The sequence below is a fragment of the Anomaloglossus baeobatrachus genome, chromosome 3 (genome assembly GCF_048569485.1).
Source record: "Anomaloglossus baeobatrachus isolate aAnoBae1 chromosome 3, aAnoBae1.hap1, whole genome shotgun sequence".
Classification (NCBI taxonomy): domain Eukaryota; kingdom Metazoa; phylum Chordata; class Amphibia; order Anura; family Aromobatidae; genus Anomaloglossus; species Anomaloglossus baeobatrachus.
Genome location: NC_134355.1, coordinates 505672014 through 505691802, shown reverse-complemented (window position 1 = coordinate 505691802; position 19789 = coordinate 505672014). Strand labels below are relative to the sequence as shown.

At 41.2% G+C, this 19789-nt stretch overlaps 1 protein-coding gene across 2 annotated transcripts in view; it reads left to right on the top strand.

Moving 5' to 3' along the window:
* The window catches only part of MFSD1 (major facilitator superfamily domain containing 1), a 42051-nt gene extending 23088 nt beyond the window's left edge, over window positions 1–18963 (top strand). Inside the window, exons 14-15 of one of the 2 annotated variants that reach the window (XM_075340679.1) lie at window positions 12684–12786; window positions 15314–18963. In XM_075340679.1, coding sequence (XP_075196794.1) covers window positions 12684–12786; window positions 15314–15373 — 163 coding nt within the window. In that variant the 3' untranslated portion in view covers window positions 15374–18963. Of the gene's footprint in view, window positions 1–5912; window positions 11371–12683; window positions 12787–15313 lie in introns of those variants that run through there. The other variant, XM_075340678.1, reaches the window with a different exon arrangement.
* The last annotated feature ends 826 nt before the right edge of the window (window positions 18964–19789 follow it).

The window sequence follows — 19789 nt, the reverse complement described above, 5'->3', positions numbered from 1 at the left end:
TGACACATAAGTTTGGGCACCCCTGGTCAAAATGACTGTTATGAACCGTTAATTTAATTTTTTTAAATGTAAAAGATGAAAATATACCAGGGGTGCCCAAACTTTTACATGCCCCTTTATTTGATGGATCCAGCAGGGTCGTGGCTTGTTAGATTTGCTGACACCAAAAAAAGCAACAAACGCTTAAGCTCCAAAATGTTACAACCCTTTAATGTTTTGTGATTGTCTGTGCCATTGCTTCTAACTCTTGTAGTTCTTAGAACATTGAGCCGCGTCTTTTAATGCTTCCTGCTGCTTTATGCGCACTTTACCTTTCCCGCCACTGCTTACTATTAGAGCAAATCATATGGAAACAGAGCTCTATCATTTGGGCTGGTTTTAGAAGTGCTGTATCTGCACTGAAAATGCTCAGTAAATTAGGTCTTTATAACTTGCTCACATGCAGATTCTGGATTTGGACCATAAGTCTGCAGCAATATACAGTACAATACATGCGCATGGTGTCTTTAAAACCCCACTACATATAACCTAATAATCTGAGTGGAAGTCAGGAATATGCAGTGGGTATGTTCATTGGATTTTTACAACATGACATAAATGCGAATTTTATAGTTGGCATAGTGGCGTTTGTGGCAAGTATACCGCTCCGTGTGCACCAAATTTGACTTATGGGCCTGAATTTTGGCACATTTTTTTTTTTTCTCAAAGTGGCTTCAATTTACACATTTTCTATAGGCAATCTGATAGGAAAAATTCTGCTGAACCTGTCTGATTCTTTGGTTTCCAGAGAGTTAACTAACATGAGAGGAACACTTATCGGAAACCCTCCCACCCATGTTTAGTCTGCAGGAGACATTTGGGGAAGCCCTCCATTCATTGTTCCCAGCTATCTCGCCTGACTCCCATACATAGGAGCGCTCGCTGCACTAAAGGCCCCGTCACACACAACGAGATCGCTAATGGGATTGTTGCTGCGTCACCGTTTTCGTGATGCAGCAGCGATCAGGCCCCTGCTGTGAGATCTCTAGTTGTTGCTGAATGGTTGGGATCTTTTTCTTCAAAGGCGATGTCCTGCTGGGCTATGTTTGACACTGTGTGACAGGGTCCCAATGACAGCAGAGATCGTTATACAAGTCTCTATTGTGACCTGTATCGTTACTGAGTCGTTGGTAAGATCTGACTGTGTGACATCTTGCCAGCGATCCTTATCAGGTCGCATTGTTTTCATGATCGCTGGTAAGTCGCTAAATGTGACAGGGGCTTTAGTGCTTCTGGGTTTTCTGTGAGAACGTTGCTGTCTGACTTCTTTGGCACTTTATTTTGTTTTATAACCTTAGAATCTGCAGTCTTAAATCAGACATGATGGAACTTTTATCTCCATCAGCATCATCTGTTGGGGACTCTAATGCACATAAAGCCTCATGCACATGTTGCGGGTTTGAGTTTTTTTTTTTTTTTTTTTTTTTTTTTTTAACCTCGGTGTTTGTTCCACTCCCGGTTTTGTCTTACAATCAGAGGAAAAGTAGAAAAGAAACATGGGCACCACTTATCCATATTTATACCCATTCCTGGGTTTGACTTAACCCCTTCAGCCCCCGTTCACTTTCCATTTTTGCGTTTGTTTTTTGCTCCCCTTCTTCCGAGAGGCGTAACTTTTTTTTTTATTTTTCCATCAATCTTGCCATATGAGGGCTTGTTTTTTGCGGGACGAGTTGTACTTTTAAATGAAACCATAAGTTTTACCATATAGTGTACTGGAAAACGACAAAATTCCAAGTGCGGAAAAATTGCAAAAAAAGTGTGATCGTACAATAGTTTTTGGGATATTTTATTCACTGTGTTCACTATATGGTAAACCTGAGGTATCTATGTGATGCCTCAGGTCGTTGCGAGTTTGTAGACACCAAACATGTATAGGTTTACTTGTATCTAAGGGGTTAAAAAAATTCACACGCTTGTCCAAAAAACGTGGCGCACGTTTTGCGCCATTTTCCAAAACCTGTAGCGTTCTCATTTTTCAGGATCTGAGGCTCAGTGATGGCTTATTTTTTGCGTCTCGACCTGACGTTTTTAACGGTACCATTTTTGCGCAGATGCTACGTTTTGATCGCCTGTTATTGCATTTTGCGCAAAATTTGCGGCGACCAAAAAAACGTAATTTTGGCGTTTGGAATTTTTTTGACGCTACGCCGTTTACTGATCAGATTCATTGATTTTATATTTTGATCGGGCATTTCTGAACGTGGCGATACCAAATATGTGTTTTTTATTTTTTTAACCCTTTTAATTTTCAATGGGGTGAAAGGGGGGGGGGATTTGAACTTTTAGGTTTTTTATTTTTTTTTTAATTTTTTAAAACTTTTTTTTTTTTTACTTTTTTTTATTTTACTAGTCCCCCTAGGGGGCTATAGCGATCAGCAATCCGATCGCTCTGCACTATCTGCAGATCTCAGCTACACAGCTGAGAACTGCAGATTTGCTGCTTCACTTTCAATGCCGGCTGTATTCCGGCATTGAGAGGAAGTGAGTCATGTTAGCTACAAGCGTCATCACATGACCCTGTGCTACCATGGCAACCGCCGAAAGTCACGTGATCATGTCACGTGACTTCCGGTGGGGGCGGGGTAAGTGACTGTCAAGATTTTGGCAGCGAAATGTAAGGGGTTAATGGCCGCGGGTGGAAGCGATTCCACCCGCGGCTAGCAGGCACACATGTCAGCTGTTGATAACAGCTGATATGTGCGCGGATCGCCGCCGGCAGCAGGGGGCGGGGCTTACCGGCACACGATCCATGACGTACCCAGTACGTCATGGGTCGTTAAGGGATTAAAAATACTGAGGTAAACTCGCCAAATACTGAACATGTGCATGTGGCCTTAGACTGTGAGTTGATATCGATGGGTTCAACCAACGTTTGTTTTAATAGTAACCATCATTTTCATTTTATTAAATTAATATGGAGGGAGGGGGAAAGCTAGAGATGGTGGTGTGGGGGGAGAAGCTAGAAGCTGAGGGGGCGGGAAGCTAGATGCAGAGCTTTGCCCCCTCCTATCTACGTAGAATCTCCTCAGTAAGAGCTGCCATCACCTATTTCAGTAATAGGAAAGTCTTCACTGCATATAGATTTTACCTCATATGTAACCGGTCTCCCCCCCCCATTCACACCTCCAAGTGTTTATGCTACTTGGTGTAGCTCTCAATTTGCCACAGATGAAGTCAATATTGCAGTATTCAAGGCACCAACATCTCAAAGTATAAAACAAAACCTTTTTTTTAGTCCCAGTATACACGAAGAGAATAAAACGGCAAGTTTCAGCCAATGCAGGGCCTTTTATCAAGCTTTTTTTTTTTTTTTTTTTTTTTGTTGTTTTGTAAAGGCCCTTTTTAGGTCAGAATGTTAGAGATTTTACCTCAGAATTAAAGTATTTTTTTTTTTAAATGTTTTACCAGACCTGGGCAGTGTGGGCCACATGCAGCACGTTGGCTGTCACTGTCTGCAGAGGGACAGTAACAGGACTGGAGATAGTGGTGTCCCACACCTTGTGGCTGCCCTCCACCTTGCATCTCAATTTTCACCAGTGTCTGCATATAGGGGATGAAGAAACTAATGAATGCAATGATGGAACAGGGAGCAGTCGGCCCCCTCTGCCACCATTTGACCCTGTGCGTCGGAAAGCGCAGCAGCCACTGACGTCACAGCATCAGTTTCTGAAGGGGGTCCGTATACAGTGCAGACCAGAGCAGCACATCCAGGGAACACTGTTAGGTGAGCAGTAGTTAGGCTTTTAAAAAAGCCTTAAATGAAATGTTTTTGATTAGCTGTTAGTGATAGGATTTCTCGGTATGATAAACTCTATTGTTATTATTAGCCGGGGATCAGCTGATGACCCCTGTCACTGTCATGACATAGTTCCTGTGCATGCCAGGTGAGCACCGGCATTCACGGGAGATCAGGATTTCTGCTGGACAGAGAGATGCCGAAGCACCGATCTGTACAGCACAAGCAATCGGAGTATAGCAGCTTCAAGTCACCTAGGGGACTATTGAAAACAAGAGAAATGTTTAAAAAAAAAAAAAAAAAAAAAAAAATCACACCCCCCCCTCCCACCTTTGCACCATTTAAAATTAAAACCATCAAAAAATTTTCACACATTTGGTATCGCTGCTTTCAGAAATGCCTGATCTATCAAAATGGAAAATCAATTAATCTGGTAAGTAACGAGAAAATAATCAAGACTCCAGAAATTGGTCTCCACAACATTGCTGTAAGTGACCATCAAAGCAGTGCATCTACCCAAAAAATGGTGTAATTTTAAAAAGTCCGCTTGGGACGCAAAAAACCCCCCCAAAAACCTGAGCCCCAGACCCTGAGAAAAGAGAACGCTACAGGTCTTGGAAAATGTTATTTACCAACAATAAAACAATTGTGGAATTTGGAATTGCACCCCCCCCACCCCTGTTTTTCCAGTACAATATGTGGCAGAATGAGTGGTGTCATTCAAAAGTACAACTTGTGCCACAAAATCAAGACCTCATATGGCTATATTGCTGGGTGGTGAAGGGGTTAATAAAAATGAGCAGTATTACATTTGACCTGTTCAGCCCACAACAGTCAAGCGCTCTTTTGTGGCCCTTTGGGGAATCTACAGTATTTGCCCACCCCTATGTTATAGTAACTGCCTTTACTACATCTTGCTTTAGTGCATTCCAGAGTCTGACTGCTCTAACTGTGAAGAACCCTTTCATACTTAGCGGTTGAAATTACCTTTCCTCTAGACTCTGACTACCTCCCCCTAGCCTTTTTGGAAGGAATACACACAACTTTTCTAACCCTTCACATTGAGAGGCCTTATTCATGTTCATATGACTTCAGTTTGTCAGTGGAATTTTTCAAATATAGTTTTTGCTAAAAAGGCTAAACGTTAATAGTGTGTATGAAGTCCTCATAACACTATGCACAGTGCCTGGAGAAGTTGTATGGCATAGTCCCTTTCAGTCCATGAGACTCGAGACTCCAGACTCCTCACTAGCTGAATAATGTAGGGCTTTATGCCTCAGGAAGCTGACTGTTGTCATGAGTCCAACGCCTAACAGATGTGCTCGAAAGGAGTGTTGCTGTCGTGTTTTTTTTTTTTGTTTATTAAAGCTTAGCCAGTCTTTCTGTCTGCATCAGCTGTGGATAAAAAGAGGGCTGCACTGACACAGAGGACGCAGTTTTTTAATTTTTGGGAGATCTGTGTTGTTCACTTATATGCCACATGAGGGCGCAGTTGTAATATTAGAATAAGGTTTCAAATTTTTTTTTTTTTTACTTTTATTTTTCTCCTTTTATTTTTCTGTGTATAAATCTAAAGACTTTAGGAAAAGGTATTATCTTTGCATATTAAATTTGTGTCCTTTTAGTTGTAGTGCCATTTACACTTTTCCTTAGGCGTGTACTTGTCATCACTACATTAGACGGCTTTGCTACTCTTATCTGCAATTATTTTGCTTGGCTTGCTTGTTTCTTCTCCCACTCACGTTCTTCGCATACCGGGTGTGACTTACCTGATCTTTGACAATAGCAGTAATACTCATGTGTGATTGCTATTTTCAGCCATGGTGGTAGTAAGCGTCACAAAAGTGCCATTTTCTTAGTCTCTGTGCTTTTGTTGTCCACAACAGCTTAAAGGGTTGTTATGCCTTGGACAATCCTTTTTATATTGTGGGTGCTCCTGTGACCCGATGGATCAGATCTGTTTCAGATCCACTTTATTATTGGTTTTCTGGAGCGTTTAGTCGGTCTCATGGGATGGAGGTAATAATTGCACCACTAACGTTCCAGTGAAATTTCTCCATTATGCCTTTGGTTCTGTAATCTATGGTTGCCTTTTGTACTCATTTTAATGTAACTTTATAATAATCTTTTGCAGAGAAGAAACTGAATAGCAAAATATCCCCTACCTGGGCGCTGAAAGCCATCAGCAAGCTGTCAACTCGAAGAGCCTTAGTGTCTTCTGAGCTTGCTGCAGACATTACTAGAATTGTACTCCTTTCTGTAAACTAACCACCTTCCAGTATGCCAGGACTAATGAAGGAATCCTTGTTCTAGGCCATAATGGTTTTCATGGACTGTTTACACGCTGGTTTACATGGCATTGATGCCCATTGGTACTCCATATGGTCTGTTCTTGCAGCTTTCTTGTTTCAATTTTTTTTATGGCTTAATGCACTTAACATGGGTCACTTTTTGTCATAAAAGGCTCATATTTCCTTTTTTTTTTTTTTTTAGCACTTTATGCCTTAGATGAAAGTACTGTTTGCTACAATGTCTCCTGACTTGTGAATCTAGTTCCAGTATAGAGGCTTTTATGATTCCCAGGCCATTAACCCTTAATGTTGTGCTTCCGTCTAATCCTGATTTTAACTGTAATGGGACATTTAATACAGAATGTGTACTTACTAAGAGATGCAGACTTTATTGCATTAATGCTGCAGACTTACTGCATATTATACCTATTGAATTGCAAAGGGTTAAAATCCATAGGATCAATTCTTGATTTTCTCTGCAGTGATCCACATCCCCTATACTGCAATATGCAGACTATTTTCCAGAAAGGTGTATCTGACCTCTTTCTTATGCTTAGCGAATTTGTCAGTACCTTTTTGCCTCCTCATCTGACAGCAGCATTATGTAGGAAAGAGATTCTGATTCCAATGATGTATCACTTAAGTGAAGCAGTATGTAGCTAACCCCATCCACACCACATGACAGCTCTGTGTACATTGTCTATTGAGAGTGAGCTACTTATCACAGGGAGGAAGCGTGGGCAGACTAGGTCTCATGCACTGCTGTAGCTGATATAGTCCATGCATTGATTAAGCTCCTGGTGCTACAAAAAACAATTGCAAGTAAACTACACACAGCCTGGTAGACACATTGCTGAAATCTGCATTGTAACCCCCCACAACCTGCAGTCCTCAGATGACATAGCAAAGTGCTGCTGACAGATACCTTTTAAACAGCTGCTCCCAGTGGCTTCCTGCACTATGGGATGCTTTACATGGTAAACAAACCTGTTAATTATGTTTTCAGGGCCTAATGGCTATAAGCAGCCCCCCCACTCCTCCCTTAATAGTATTTGCCTATGTGTCGCTCTTGTCCCATACAAATTCGTTGAAATCAGTGTGGACCTGTTACATTGTTGACCACAGTGTTAGTGAGCATTAACTCCCCACAGCAGATAACCCATGGGAATTTAGTTCTGTAAATTCATAAAACAAAGACTGGCTACTATTATTTCCCCCCCCCCCCTTTAAAAGCATATGAACTATTAGCACTTTTGTTTCCAGCACCTTCTGCAATCTGGCTGTCAGCAATAGCTAGTATTTTAAAGTCCCATTGCTAAGCTGTATAGTTGTCTTATGAAACAAACAGGTGTGTGTGTGTGTGTGTATATAGGAGAATTGCATAAACCACTTCGCCTTTATACGAGATCAGCCTGAAAGTCATCTCATAAGGTGACATAGCCGATCGGGTAAAGAAGAAGCTGCAAAGAACCCAATGCCTGCTTCTTATCAGATTCTACCGGTTTGTAAAGGGAATGACTGAGTACTGATGGGTTTGCTTTTTATGTAATGCTAGGCTTGAAATGATAGAGTACTTTATCCTGCGTCTTCTGTATGCACATAAATGAGGCTACTGCTTTGGGGTTTACCATTCGTTCTCCGTTGGTTTTGGCCTTTGTTGCTTTTTCTATGACCGTTTTAGCCTTTTATGTTGATAGTTCCTTCAGCAATTGTTATACATAATGACAGATATTCATTGATCTTTAGTCTGAGCTGCAATGGAGCATGCTATTACCTTTTACACTTGGTATTGAAAGTAAAGGTTTCTCGTCATACCCCATATTGCTCCATAGTGTCTCACCATGCTTGTCTTGCTTTACTCCTTTTTGCTTGTTTGCTATGTTTTTAAATAGCTTTTTTTTAAAGGGAATCTCACCATACTTGCCTAATATTGCACTAGGTAACTCCAAGATCTGAAGAACATTGCCTGTAGTAAATGACAGTTGAGAACATATACTTACCTGATGAATACACTGCTGCTCTAGCACCCCCTGATGATTGCCCCGCTGCAGCACCCCCTGATGATTGCCCCGCTGCAGCACCCCCTGATGATTGCCCCGCTGCAGCACCCCCTGATTGCCCCGCTGCAGCACCCCCTGATGATTGCCCCGCTGCGGCGCTGACATTCCCTTGTAGACTTGATCGCTGGAGCCGATCACTGGCCTTAGTGGCATGGAACCTATGAGGCCAGTGACTGGCTGAGAAAGGGATGTGGCTAGAAGGGACAATAGTCCCTACAAGAGGGAGGCAAATGTCTTCTGTTACAAAGGCAAACACTGGCGCAAAAGTGCTGAAGTAGTAGATTTCAAGTGAGCATACGTTCTCTTGTGTTATACGGTTTCCTTCATTCAGATAATTGTCTTCAAATCTTGCAAAACCTCTTTTAAAGGGTTATTCTCATCCTCCTAAATGGTTACTTTTACTTGTTATTGAAAACCGTCTTCATACTTAAGAACTGAGGGATCTGGCATTGTATAGCTTGCTGCTCGTTGCCTAGGTTACAGACCACCTTTGCAGTCTCCGCAGTGGCCCTCATTGGTAAGGAGCGCAATATAAGTGCTGCTCTGAAATTAGCTGGATCTGATCAGTGCCGTTATCCAATACTGCACACATTGGGTGCAATGATGCTGCTGGGGCAAACTATAAATCAAACTGGAGAGCACATCCAGGCGAACGGGAGCAGCGAGCAACTGCATCGGAAGGTGAGAAAATCTCTAAAGATTATCTCCACTTTGAGGTACTTAACCCGAACATACAGTAATTTATTAATACATCGCTGGTTAATGTTGGCAGCAGGGGTTATGGAAAAATACTTGTTAGGCATGATCCAGTAAATAATATTTTGTTTTTATAGTTGGGATTGCTGTTAAAGCAATTTTAGTCATGCACTTTAGCAGTACCTCAAAAAGCAGAGGTGATTTTAATGCCTGTAGGGCTTCTCCACTATCTTTATATTGATGCCCTGTCCCGAGCATCTGATCAAAGGGAGCCGTACACAAACATTCCCACTGTTCACAACAGCTGGATGTTACATGATTGGCCTCTCCTGTTCAGCTCCACAACTCCTGTTAAGCAGCCATGGCGGGGTACTGCAAATATCTCCCTATGAGAATGAATAAGAGCAATCTGCAGTACCCAGCCATGGCCACTACACAGCTGACAGAGCTGCTGACATCTGTCCGCCGTCAGCGCTGAGAACAGCTGACTGCTGGGGGTGCTAGGTGTCAAATACCCACCGATCGAGAACTGATTACTATTGTTGGGATGGGTCATACATACAAAAGTAGTGGAACAACCCTTTAAGGGTATGTACACACGGTGCGCTTTTTATGCAGATTATGATGCTTTTTTGAACAATCTGCACCAAAATCTGCATGCCTATCCTGAAGCCAGCAAAGTCACTTATTTCTGAAATTCTGTGCACACTTTTTTTTTTTTTTATTGCAGATTTTGGTGCAGAAAAAAATCTGCAGCATGTCAATTGTTGGGGCATTTTTCCTATATTTTTTTTTTTAGCCAATCCAGCCATTTATTTCATATAAAAAAAAAAAGCATGGAAAAAAATGCAGTAAAAATGCATGCATTTTTTTTTTTTTTTCCTGGTGCAAATTTCATGCACAAACTTTCTGCAGCGTGTGCACATAACCTGTGGGGTACTTTGCACGTTGCGACATTGCTACTGCGATATCGTCTGGGTCAAAATGAAAGTGATGCATATCCGGTGCCGGCAACGACGTCACAACGTGTAAAGTCTAGGAGAGAAGATGAACGAGCGTGAAACGGTCAAAAATCGGTGATCTGTGTCACGTTGTTCATTTTCATAATTTCGGTGTGTCCGCAGGTACGATGTTGTTCCTCGTTCCTGCGGCAGCATACATCGCTGTGTGTGAAGCCGCAGGAACGACAAACATCGCCTTACCTGCGCCCGCCGTCCACCGGCAATGCGGAAGGGAGAAGGTGGGCGTCATGTTTACATCCCACTAATCTACGCCCCTCCGCTTCTATTGGCCGCCTGCTGTGTGACGTCGCTGTGACACTGCACGACCCGCCCCCTTAGGAGGCGGGTCGCCGGCCAGAGCGACGTCGCAGGGCAGGTAAGTGTTAATGTTCGCTACGGCCGCTATCACAAGATATCGCATGTGTGACGGGGGCAGGTACTATCGCGCTCGGCATCGCTATCATCGGCTAGCGATGTCGCAGCGTGCAAAGTACCCCTATCACTCCAATAGCTGGTACTCAAGCAGTAAGGGTTTGTAGCAGAAAAATCTGCAAATACTGATGTGTTGGCAGGGAACATGATGTGTAAAATACATACGTATAATTTTATTAACTTGCGTTCCCCCCCACCCCACCCCCCCATACATTTGGAATGGGTGGGGAAAAAAAGACAAACACCCCCTGGAAAAATGCTGAAAGAAATGACATGTTGTAGATTGAAGCTGCTTCAAATCTGCAAGGAAAGTAAGGAATGTGTGACTGGGACCTTAGGAACCTTTCACTTTAACTAGTAAATGCTTCAATTTTGTTTTACATAACTGATTAAAAAAATGTGACGGAAAGCAGCAAATACTTAACATGGGCACATACTATTAGGCTATGTTCACACGCAGCGTTTTTTTCCAGCTGTTTTGGCAGTAAAAACACCCATTTTTCAGCGTTGTCACTGTTTTTTTTTGGTTCAGGATTACATTTGAGCTTTTGTCTACAGTGTATTAAAGTTTTATTCACCAAAAATACTGAAAAACACAGTGAAAAACGCTGTTTTATTTTGCAGCGTTTTTTGCACCTATTAAAAAACAAACTCTGAAAGAGCGGACATACTGTAGCTTTCAAAGAACACTGTAATGTCAGGGAAAAAAACCACCTGCGTGTGCATTAGATTTTTGACATTGTATACCTTTTTGCTGGCTCTGTAAAACCGTTTCTAATTTGCATAAAACATGCGGGCCTAAAATATGCTGCTAAAACGCTGCGTGTGAACATGGTCTAAATTTTTCGTTTTTTTTTTTTTTCATCCATTGTCATCTTCAGAACCTTCATTTGTATTTGCCTGGTGCTCCTCACAGGTGTTACTCAGGGAATGGTCTGTTCTAATATATGTGAAGCCGTACGAACATTCAGTAACTAACTGTGCTTTACGAGTTTTGTATTTATCATGTTATGTTTTTTGTTTTTTACTAAGAAGCAAATTTTCCATAATGAAAATGCGATTTCTTTTATAAAGTTTACTAAAACTGTTTAAAATAAAATTCTTCTGAAAAACCCTGGTCGTCTGTATTTGTCGTTATTCCAATAAATGGAGCGGATGAAAATGCTTATTTTGGGAGATTTTCTGCACGCAGACTGATAGCGCGTGTAAAGCTGGGTTCACACATAGCGACAACGACGTCGCTGTTACGTCACCATTTTCTGTGACGTAACAGCGACCTTGTAAGTCGCTGTTATGATCGCTGCTTAGCTGTCAAACACAGCAGAAGCAGCAGCGATCATAACGACGCTGTGCTACATGTGCAGAGAGCAGGGAGCCGCGCTTAGCGCTGGCTCCCTGCTCTCCTTGCTACAGTATACATCGGGTTAATTACCTGATGTGTACTGCAGCTACATGTGCAGGGAGCCGCGCACACTGCTTAGTGCTTGCTCCCTGCTCTCCTAGCTACAGTACACCGGGTTAATTACCCGTTGTGTACTGCAGCTATATGTGCAGGGAGCCAGCACTGGCAGCGAGGGCGGACGCTGGTAAATGAAGGTAAATATCGGGTAACCAGGGAAAGGTCTTCCCTTGGTTACCCGATGTTTACCCTGGTTACAGCTTACCGCAGCTGCCAGACGCCGGCTCCTGCTCCCTGCTCGCTTCAGTTCGTCGCTCTCTCGCTGTCACACACAGCAATGTGTACGTCACAGCGGGAGAGCGACGACCAAAAAAATGAAGCTGGACATTCAGCAACAACCAGCGACCTCACAGCAGGGGCCAGGTCGTTGCTGGATGTCACACACACCGACGGGACGTCGCTGCAACGTCACAGAAAATGGTGACGTAGCAGCGACGTCGTCGCTGTGTGTGACACCACCTTAAGGCTTTATTCACACTAGGGATTCACGGTTCTTTTTTTACCCCAATGATTTAGTGGCGCATTTCTCAGAAGTACTAAAGGCAGTTTATCATTTAGTACATCAGTGAACTTTTTTTGGCAAGCAAAATAAATCCTTTAGAAGTAAAGGGGAATAGAAACCTGATATTCTGTTATTTTTACCATTTTAGAGAAGTGACTCTTAAGTGTAAGATCTGTTAATGGCCGTTATGGATTTAGCTATAGGAATGTCACGCTAGTCCAACTACTCGGCTGTACCGTCTTTTTGACCTTTAATCTGGTCCTTATTTTTAGGTTGTGATACATGCATGAACAGAATATTTAAGTATTTTTTTGGTTTTTTTTTGAGTTTTTACTTGAGATGCCCAAATTTCAGATCACATACTGACCAGCGCAATTATACTTTGCTAAGCTGCTTTCTGTATTACTAAATGTATCCTATTATGTCATCCATTTACCATATCTTTTATCCATATGATTTTATAGGGCTGAAAAGGCGCGAATACGAAGGCAAAACTCCGAAAGTAGGTTTCGCCCTCTAAGTGCTTTTGCTTTAAGGGTTAGATATCTCTCCAAGTTGGGAGCACAGGTACGTGTAGTGTGATCATATACCAATGTATATTGCATGTTTTCTCTAGTGAACCATTGACTATTGGTGCTATATAGCATATTGGTGTTATCTAAATGGTGGCTATGTTTGACATTTTTTCTTTCTCTTTTAGTAAATTTGATATACTAGCCTTTGACGATTCATGAATGTAGAATATTTGATTATCTGGCACCTGTTGGGTTTCATTGATACTACATTTAAAGGGGTTGTCCACTCCTCACAGTCCCTTCTCAATCCATATGTTTCCACCTAGTAAAATTCCAACACTGATATTCACCTCCGGTACCGGTGCAGTTCCAGCAGTGTTAGCACTGCCTCTACCAGGGATCGCATGACATGTCATGTGATCCCTGTGGTCAGTGGCTTTACTCTCCTCTCCTATGGATTAAATCAGACATCTGGAGGAATTGAGAGAGCAGACCAGCTCTTCCACCGAATGTCTGTTTACGTCCATAGGAGAGGAGAGTGAGAGAGGTAGTGCCGAAACCTCGAACGCCACCGGAGGTGAGTTTAGGTGTTGTTTTTACTGGGGTAAAACATGGATTGAGAAGGGGTTGTCCAAGTAGTGGGCAACTCCATTATGGTTTGGGGGAGCAGCAGGGGGGTTAAATAGATCTATGTTTTAAGAAAAAGTGTTTACATTTTATTATTGTAATTGCTTGACTTAGCTGGTAATGTTGTATTAGGCAATTTCCATATATAATTTTATTTCTGATATCTGTAGTGGTGAAAGCTCAGATGCTACTTAGCAAGGGTCAATAACTCACAAGTTTGCCAAAACAATTAGTGTCTTCCCCCACCTGAGTGGTAAAGCTTCTACAACAAGACTAGACACTATAATCTGACATTGGTGTTCAGATTAAAGAAACTCAAGAAATCGATGATAAAATGTACTTTTTATTGAAAATATATATATTTTTTTAAATTCCACAGTATAGTACCCAAGGCAAGGAAATGGGTCATAAATGTATTACTAGTATTGGCATCAAAATAATAAAATATAATATTCCATCACAATAATAAATCTCATCATATTACAGATCATATAGACAAATGTGTTGATCACAAAAAAATCACATATATCACAACAGCAGTATAGAGTTTTAGTACTAGACATATTTATATCTATTTAATTTGATAAAATCTCCATCAAATATCAGAATTACTGGTTTCAAAATGCATTAATTATATGTAAATCATACTTCATCATTATATCACAATGACTGAGACAATTAAAGGGCTATGTGCTGTAAGTTAGTATGGGATTTGTAGTTCCTCTGTTCTATCTACTGCATAGTAATTCTGTGGCTAATTGTTCCTCCACCCATTCACTGCGCATAACAATGCTGCTAATGTTAATACTAAGTCCACATCTCTGCTACAATAGATAGATCACTGATATTGTGCTACTTACAAGTGACCAAAGATCCACGTCCTTCAACCCAAACATGCGTTTCGCCACCCTAAGTGGCGAAACGCGTGTTTGGGTTTAAGGACGTGGATCTTAGATCACTGATATTGTGCTACTTACAAGAGACCAAAGATCCACGTCCTTAAACCCAAACACGCGTTTCGCCACTTCTTAGGGTGGCGAAACGCATGTTTGGGTTGAAGGACGTGGATCTTAGATCACTGATATTGTGCTACTTACAAGAGACCAAAGATCCACGTCCTTAAACCCAAACACGCGTTTCGCCACTTCTTAGGGTGGCGAAACGCATGTTTGGGTTGAAGGACGTGGATCTTTGGTCACTTGTAAGTAGCACAATATCAGTGATCTATCTATTGTAGCAGAGATGTGGACTTATTAGTATTAACATTAGCGGCATTATGCGCAGTGAATGGGTGGAGGAACAATTAGCCACAGAATTACTATGCAGTAGATAGTATGGGACCTGTAGTTCCTCCTGTTCTAACTTCCAGCACATAGCACTTTAATTGTCTCAGCATTATATCACAATGACTGTGTGATTTACATATCATTAATGCATTTTGAAACCAGTAATTCTGATATTTGATATTGATATAAATATATCCTAGAGATTTTATCAAATTAATATATCATTTGTCTAGTACTAAAACTCTATCACAAAAAACTCATATCACAACAGCAGTATAAACACATTTGTCTATGTTCTGTAATGAGATTTATTATTGTGATGGGATATTGTATTTTATTTTGATGCAGATACTAGTAATACATTTGTGACCTATTTCCATGTCCTTGGGTACTATACTGTGGAATTTAAATAATTTTTTTTAAAAAAATATTTTCAATAAAAAGTACATTTTATTATCTCGATTTCTTGAACTTCTGTAATCTGAACACCAATGTCAGATTATAGTGTTTAGTAAGGGTCAAATTTTGTTCTGTTCACCCAACAAGTTGAATTGTCATCTGCGGTGTCTAGAGGTATTATATATGTGTGGCTGCTATGCAGAAGGAGATTAATTTCTAACCAAATTTTTTTATATATTTTGGCATTTTTCTTCCCTCCTTCCCCAGCTGCCGGAGCATTACTGCAGTCACTTGTCTTCTCTAGCCCACAGAAGTGTCCTGAAGTAACTTCACACAATATTTTCCAAGGAACTGCTTATCTTTCAGTGTGCCAAAGGATTTCTGAAGCTGCTCTTAGATTAGTCATGGGGGGTATAACATAAGTATTTTTGTGTATCAGATTTCAGTCTATGCAAATTGGGCAAAATTGAAATGTACCTACCTTTTTATAAATGGTGCTCATTTTCTCGAAAGTGTGTCTAACTGGTAAGTCACGGTCATCAGAAAAACTATTATCATTCTCCAATGTTCTGGGAAGCCACATAGCAACCTTTTTGATTTTCCATTGGTAAATGGTAAGTAATACAAGGATCACCTGTGGTTCGTGAAGGCTGTCATCATTAATACAGGGGCAGTAAGATTCCTGATACTGAAATAGTGAATGGACCATGTTTAAAATGGATGGATTTCAGCTGATGGAGCCACTGGTACCCCTGCACAGCTATTCTGTATGAGAGTCCTGTTGGGCCCGGTTCACATTGTTTCTGCAGTGTCTGAGGGTTTCCATCTGAAATCCCCTGGGAATGGAGTTCAGTCGAATCTTCGACAGGGCCATGAAATGTTTGTGTCTTTTCCATGAACGTGTCCGTCCAAATCGTATTCTTTTGCAAATACGTTCAGAAAAAGACCCCCCCCGCCCCCCAAACTAAGTTAATTTCAGCTCTGTTTGGGTCATTGCTGTCAAAGGTCCCATTGGCAGTTCAGCTGACTGATTTCTTGTTTTTAGGAGTCTTCCAGCAGAAATCCTGGATGCACTGCAGAAATGTGACATTTAGGATAATTGTAAGGATAGCGATGCATCAGAGGATAAGGGCCATGATTCAACATGACACGCTGATCCTATGCCAGTCTGATTTAGGAATGATAATTTGGTTCCTTTTTAATCCACTACATTTATGCTGCTCTGATTTTGTGCCTTTTTCTCTGTGCTAAGCTAAAAATGGGTTGTTCATCTTCAGACCAAATTGGCCCTCAGGTAGGTAATCCTTTAAAATAATCTAATCATTAGTTTCCTATAGAAGCCTCTGCAACTTCAGCACTTCCTCTCTGGTGCGATGGAACTGGGTTTGAGCTATTCATGACAAAGAGCCATGCATATCAATGTAGCTGTAGAGAGGTGGCCACCCTGTGTATATAGAATCAAAGAGGAACTAGAAGAATTGCCAAGGGAGCCAGCCACTGCTGCAGTCCTAGAGTAGTGACCTGTTCAATGGGCAACAAGCTGTAAACAGTAAAAGTAGCATATTTGAAGAACGGGGGTGAGTGATATAAAATAAATAAAAGTAAGCAACTTTGCAGGTATCTTCCAGTTTTATTTTAAAGGGAACCTGTCAGGTCCAATATGCACCCAGAACCACAAGCCGTTCTGGGTATATATTGCTAATCCCTGCCTAATGTCTCTGTATACACTAGCATAGATGAAGAGATCTTTAGAAAAAGAATTTTTAAAGATCCTTTATGATATGGTAATGAGCGCAGGGACTAGTCACAAGGGTGTTAGTTTCCACCCTCCTTTTAGGACCTCCAGACTAATCCCTTTTGAATAGATGGCTATAACCCTCTTGGGTAATGCTTAGTTTATTTTGATGTATTTCCTACTGGTTACCCAAACTGGTGTGATGGTGGACAACCCTTTTTAAAGCGGTGCATGGACCTTGAATAGCTTTTTGATGTTTTTGCTGTATGTTGAGGTGGCAGAGTAGGGCAGCTCTTCATCTTATACACTATTCTGTAGCGTTCACAACAAACTACATGTCAGCCTCCATTTACAGCACTACATTCCTACAGATGTCTGGGGTTTGGAAGGGATAAAGGAAGTCTAAGCGGAAATACATTGATATAAAAAGTCTGAGTTATTTTACTTTTAATAAAAATAAAAAAAAAAATGTAATGTGAACCACACGACCACAGAGTACAAAGCTTCATGATCAGTGCCATGCCACGTTTTATTGGACTTTTATAGATATGAAGACTTTTTGTGTTTCCCGTGCACCTTTTTTGTCACTAGTATTGTATTTTGTAAGAATAATCAGTGTTTCACCTCTTGATTCTGCATAAATATGTCAAATAAGCTGAGATGTCATGAATCGTGTTACAAGAACGCTTGTGTGTGGTCAGACAGTAATGGGATACTGTGAAGAGACAAATATTGTTTTTTTTTTTTTTTTTTTTCCTATAGCAATATTTGCCTGAAATGATCAGAATATAAGTAAACAGTTGCCAATATAGTCTATATACCTATACCCATGGTCGGTTATATAGCAAAATGATCACATTAAACAGCAGGACAACTCCTCTAGTGTTTTTAATGACACCTTGTGAGTTTTTTTTTTTTTTTAATGACGCCAACCCAATCTCCCTAAAATTAAACTGTAGACTCTTGAGTTGTGCTCAATTTCTGTAGCTCTGCACCTTTACAACTGGCAAATGCTACATTAAAGGTAATCTGTCACCAGGTTTTTGCAGAGCAGCATAAAATGGGGGCAGAGATCCTGATTTCAGTGTTGTCACTTACTGGGCTGCTTAGTGTAGTTTTGATAATCTACTGCTGATTAAACAGTGATTTTATCATTAGATTACTTGGCGTGCTGCCAGGTAGTCCAGCATATTCATGAGCTCTGTAGAACTGCTAGATCTGCAGCAGAGAAAACATTGATTTTAGCAAAATGACATTAAACATCTCTGTGACACATCGCTGGAATCGGGGTCTCTGTCTACATTATGCTGCTCTCAGATGGGAGAGGAAAAACCTGGTGACAGATTCCCTTTAAAGTAGTCACCAAACTTAGATTTCAGCGAGATCAGTTGACTGTCTTGTGTTTGGGACCTCCTGATTCTTCTCCTTACAGATGGCATGAGAGATAAAATCAGGAATGGTGAATTTAAGGCCAGAACCTTTTGCTCACAAGCTGTGAACAGCGATGTCTTCAGCAGCGGACGACTCACAAAACTCATGCAGTCTCAGCTCGGTGTGCTTGTGTACTCGGAGAAATAGTGGTTTTGAGCATGTGCTGATGGCTGTTAGTATATTCACACATGTAAAGGGTTATCCTACACTAAATGTGTGTCTTGTTTATTTTATGCACTGATATTTTTTTTTAAAACCATAAACGCAGGCATACTCTACCTGCACCCCTGTGGTTCCAGCGCAGGTCGCTCTGTTCGGAAGTCACCAGGATTGCTTGACTTTGGCAGCAGAAGTCGGTTGGCTATAAGAGCGCCTCATTAGAGAAACCTCCACTAACGCCTTCTGGTCATTGTGAACTGCTCCGTAAGATCACATTACCACACATAGAAATGCTGTACTGTCCGATGGCATGCCGTTAGGAAATAATGTCCTATATTTGTAACAGTAATAAGTGGATACTTTCCACAGCCCAGTAAACCGCCAGTCATGTTTTTTGTCTGCCCTCGGATATGCTGCAGTGATGAATGTCGGGTTCAGACCTTGGGCCTCGATTTAGTCAGTTGATTGTATTATCTTTAGTTTACGTTGTTACTTTCTATGTTTACAGTTTGTACTGAAACCACTATATTTGTACTTAGAAATTGTATTTTTTTTGTATTTGTGTGTAAAATTAAAACTTTTTTTTTCTTCACCTTTTTGGGCTTTATTTTTTTAATCAGGTTCACTTTTATTAAGCAAACAAATTTTCCCTTTTTCTTAAATACCTATAGAACCAAACGATCCAGTACACCTGCGTTCTTTATACATTATATAACTTTATGAAAGAGGTTATGTTGGTACATTCGATTTTCATTCTGATATGGATACCTCTTACTCGCCAAACCATCCTTTTGCAATTATCTAACCACACCAGCCCAAATCAAGCAAGATTATGTAAGAGTTTATGAATGGAGATCCCCCCCCCCCCCCCCAACACACATGGTAGCTACCTACTCACTTACAAGTAGTAAGAACTGATCCATTACACTGTCCTAAAGTAACCCCGGGGAGAGAAGTCCCGGGACATCCAACCACATCTTTTTAAATGTTATCTCGCAATTTAGTCCAAAAAATAGCTAAAGGCATGACACCCAAACACAATATCTAACAACAATTCTATTATACCAATAAGACAATGGAAACAGGAGATTCATGCAAAATTGAATATTTCTCTGACTCCTCATTGGGGGACACAGGACCATGGGTGTTATGCTGCCTATCCATAGGAGGACACTAAGTAGATGCAAAAGCATAGCTCCTCCTCTGCAGTATACACCCCCTGGCCGGGCCAGGCACCCTCAGTTTTAGCTTAGTGTCTGTAGGAGGCACTTCCTTTCAAGGTTTGTTGGTTATTGAGGACGACTGTTTCCTTTTGGGACCGATCTCCCACTCCCATCAACGGGCGGGAACGTGGAGTGTCGCCTCCACGTACCCCCTCCTGCGACGCTGGATCCTGGGCTGGACGACGGGTTCCACAG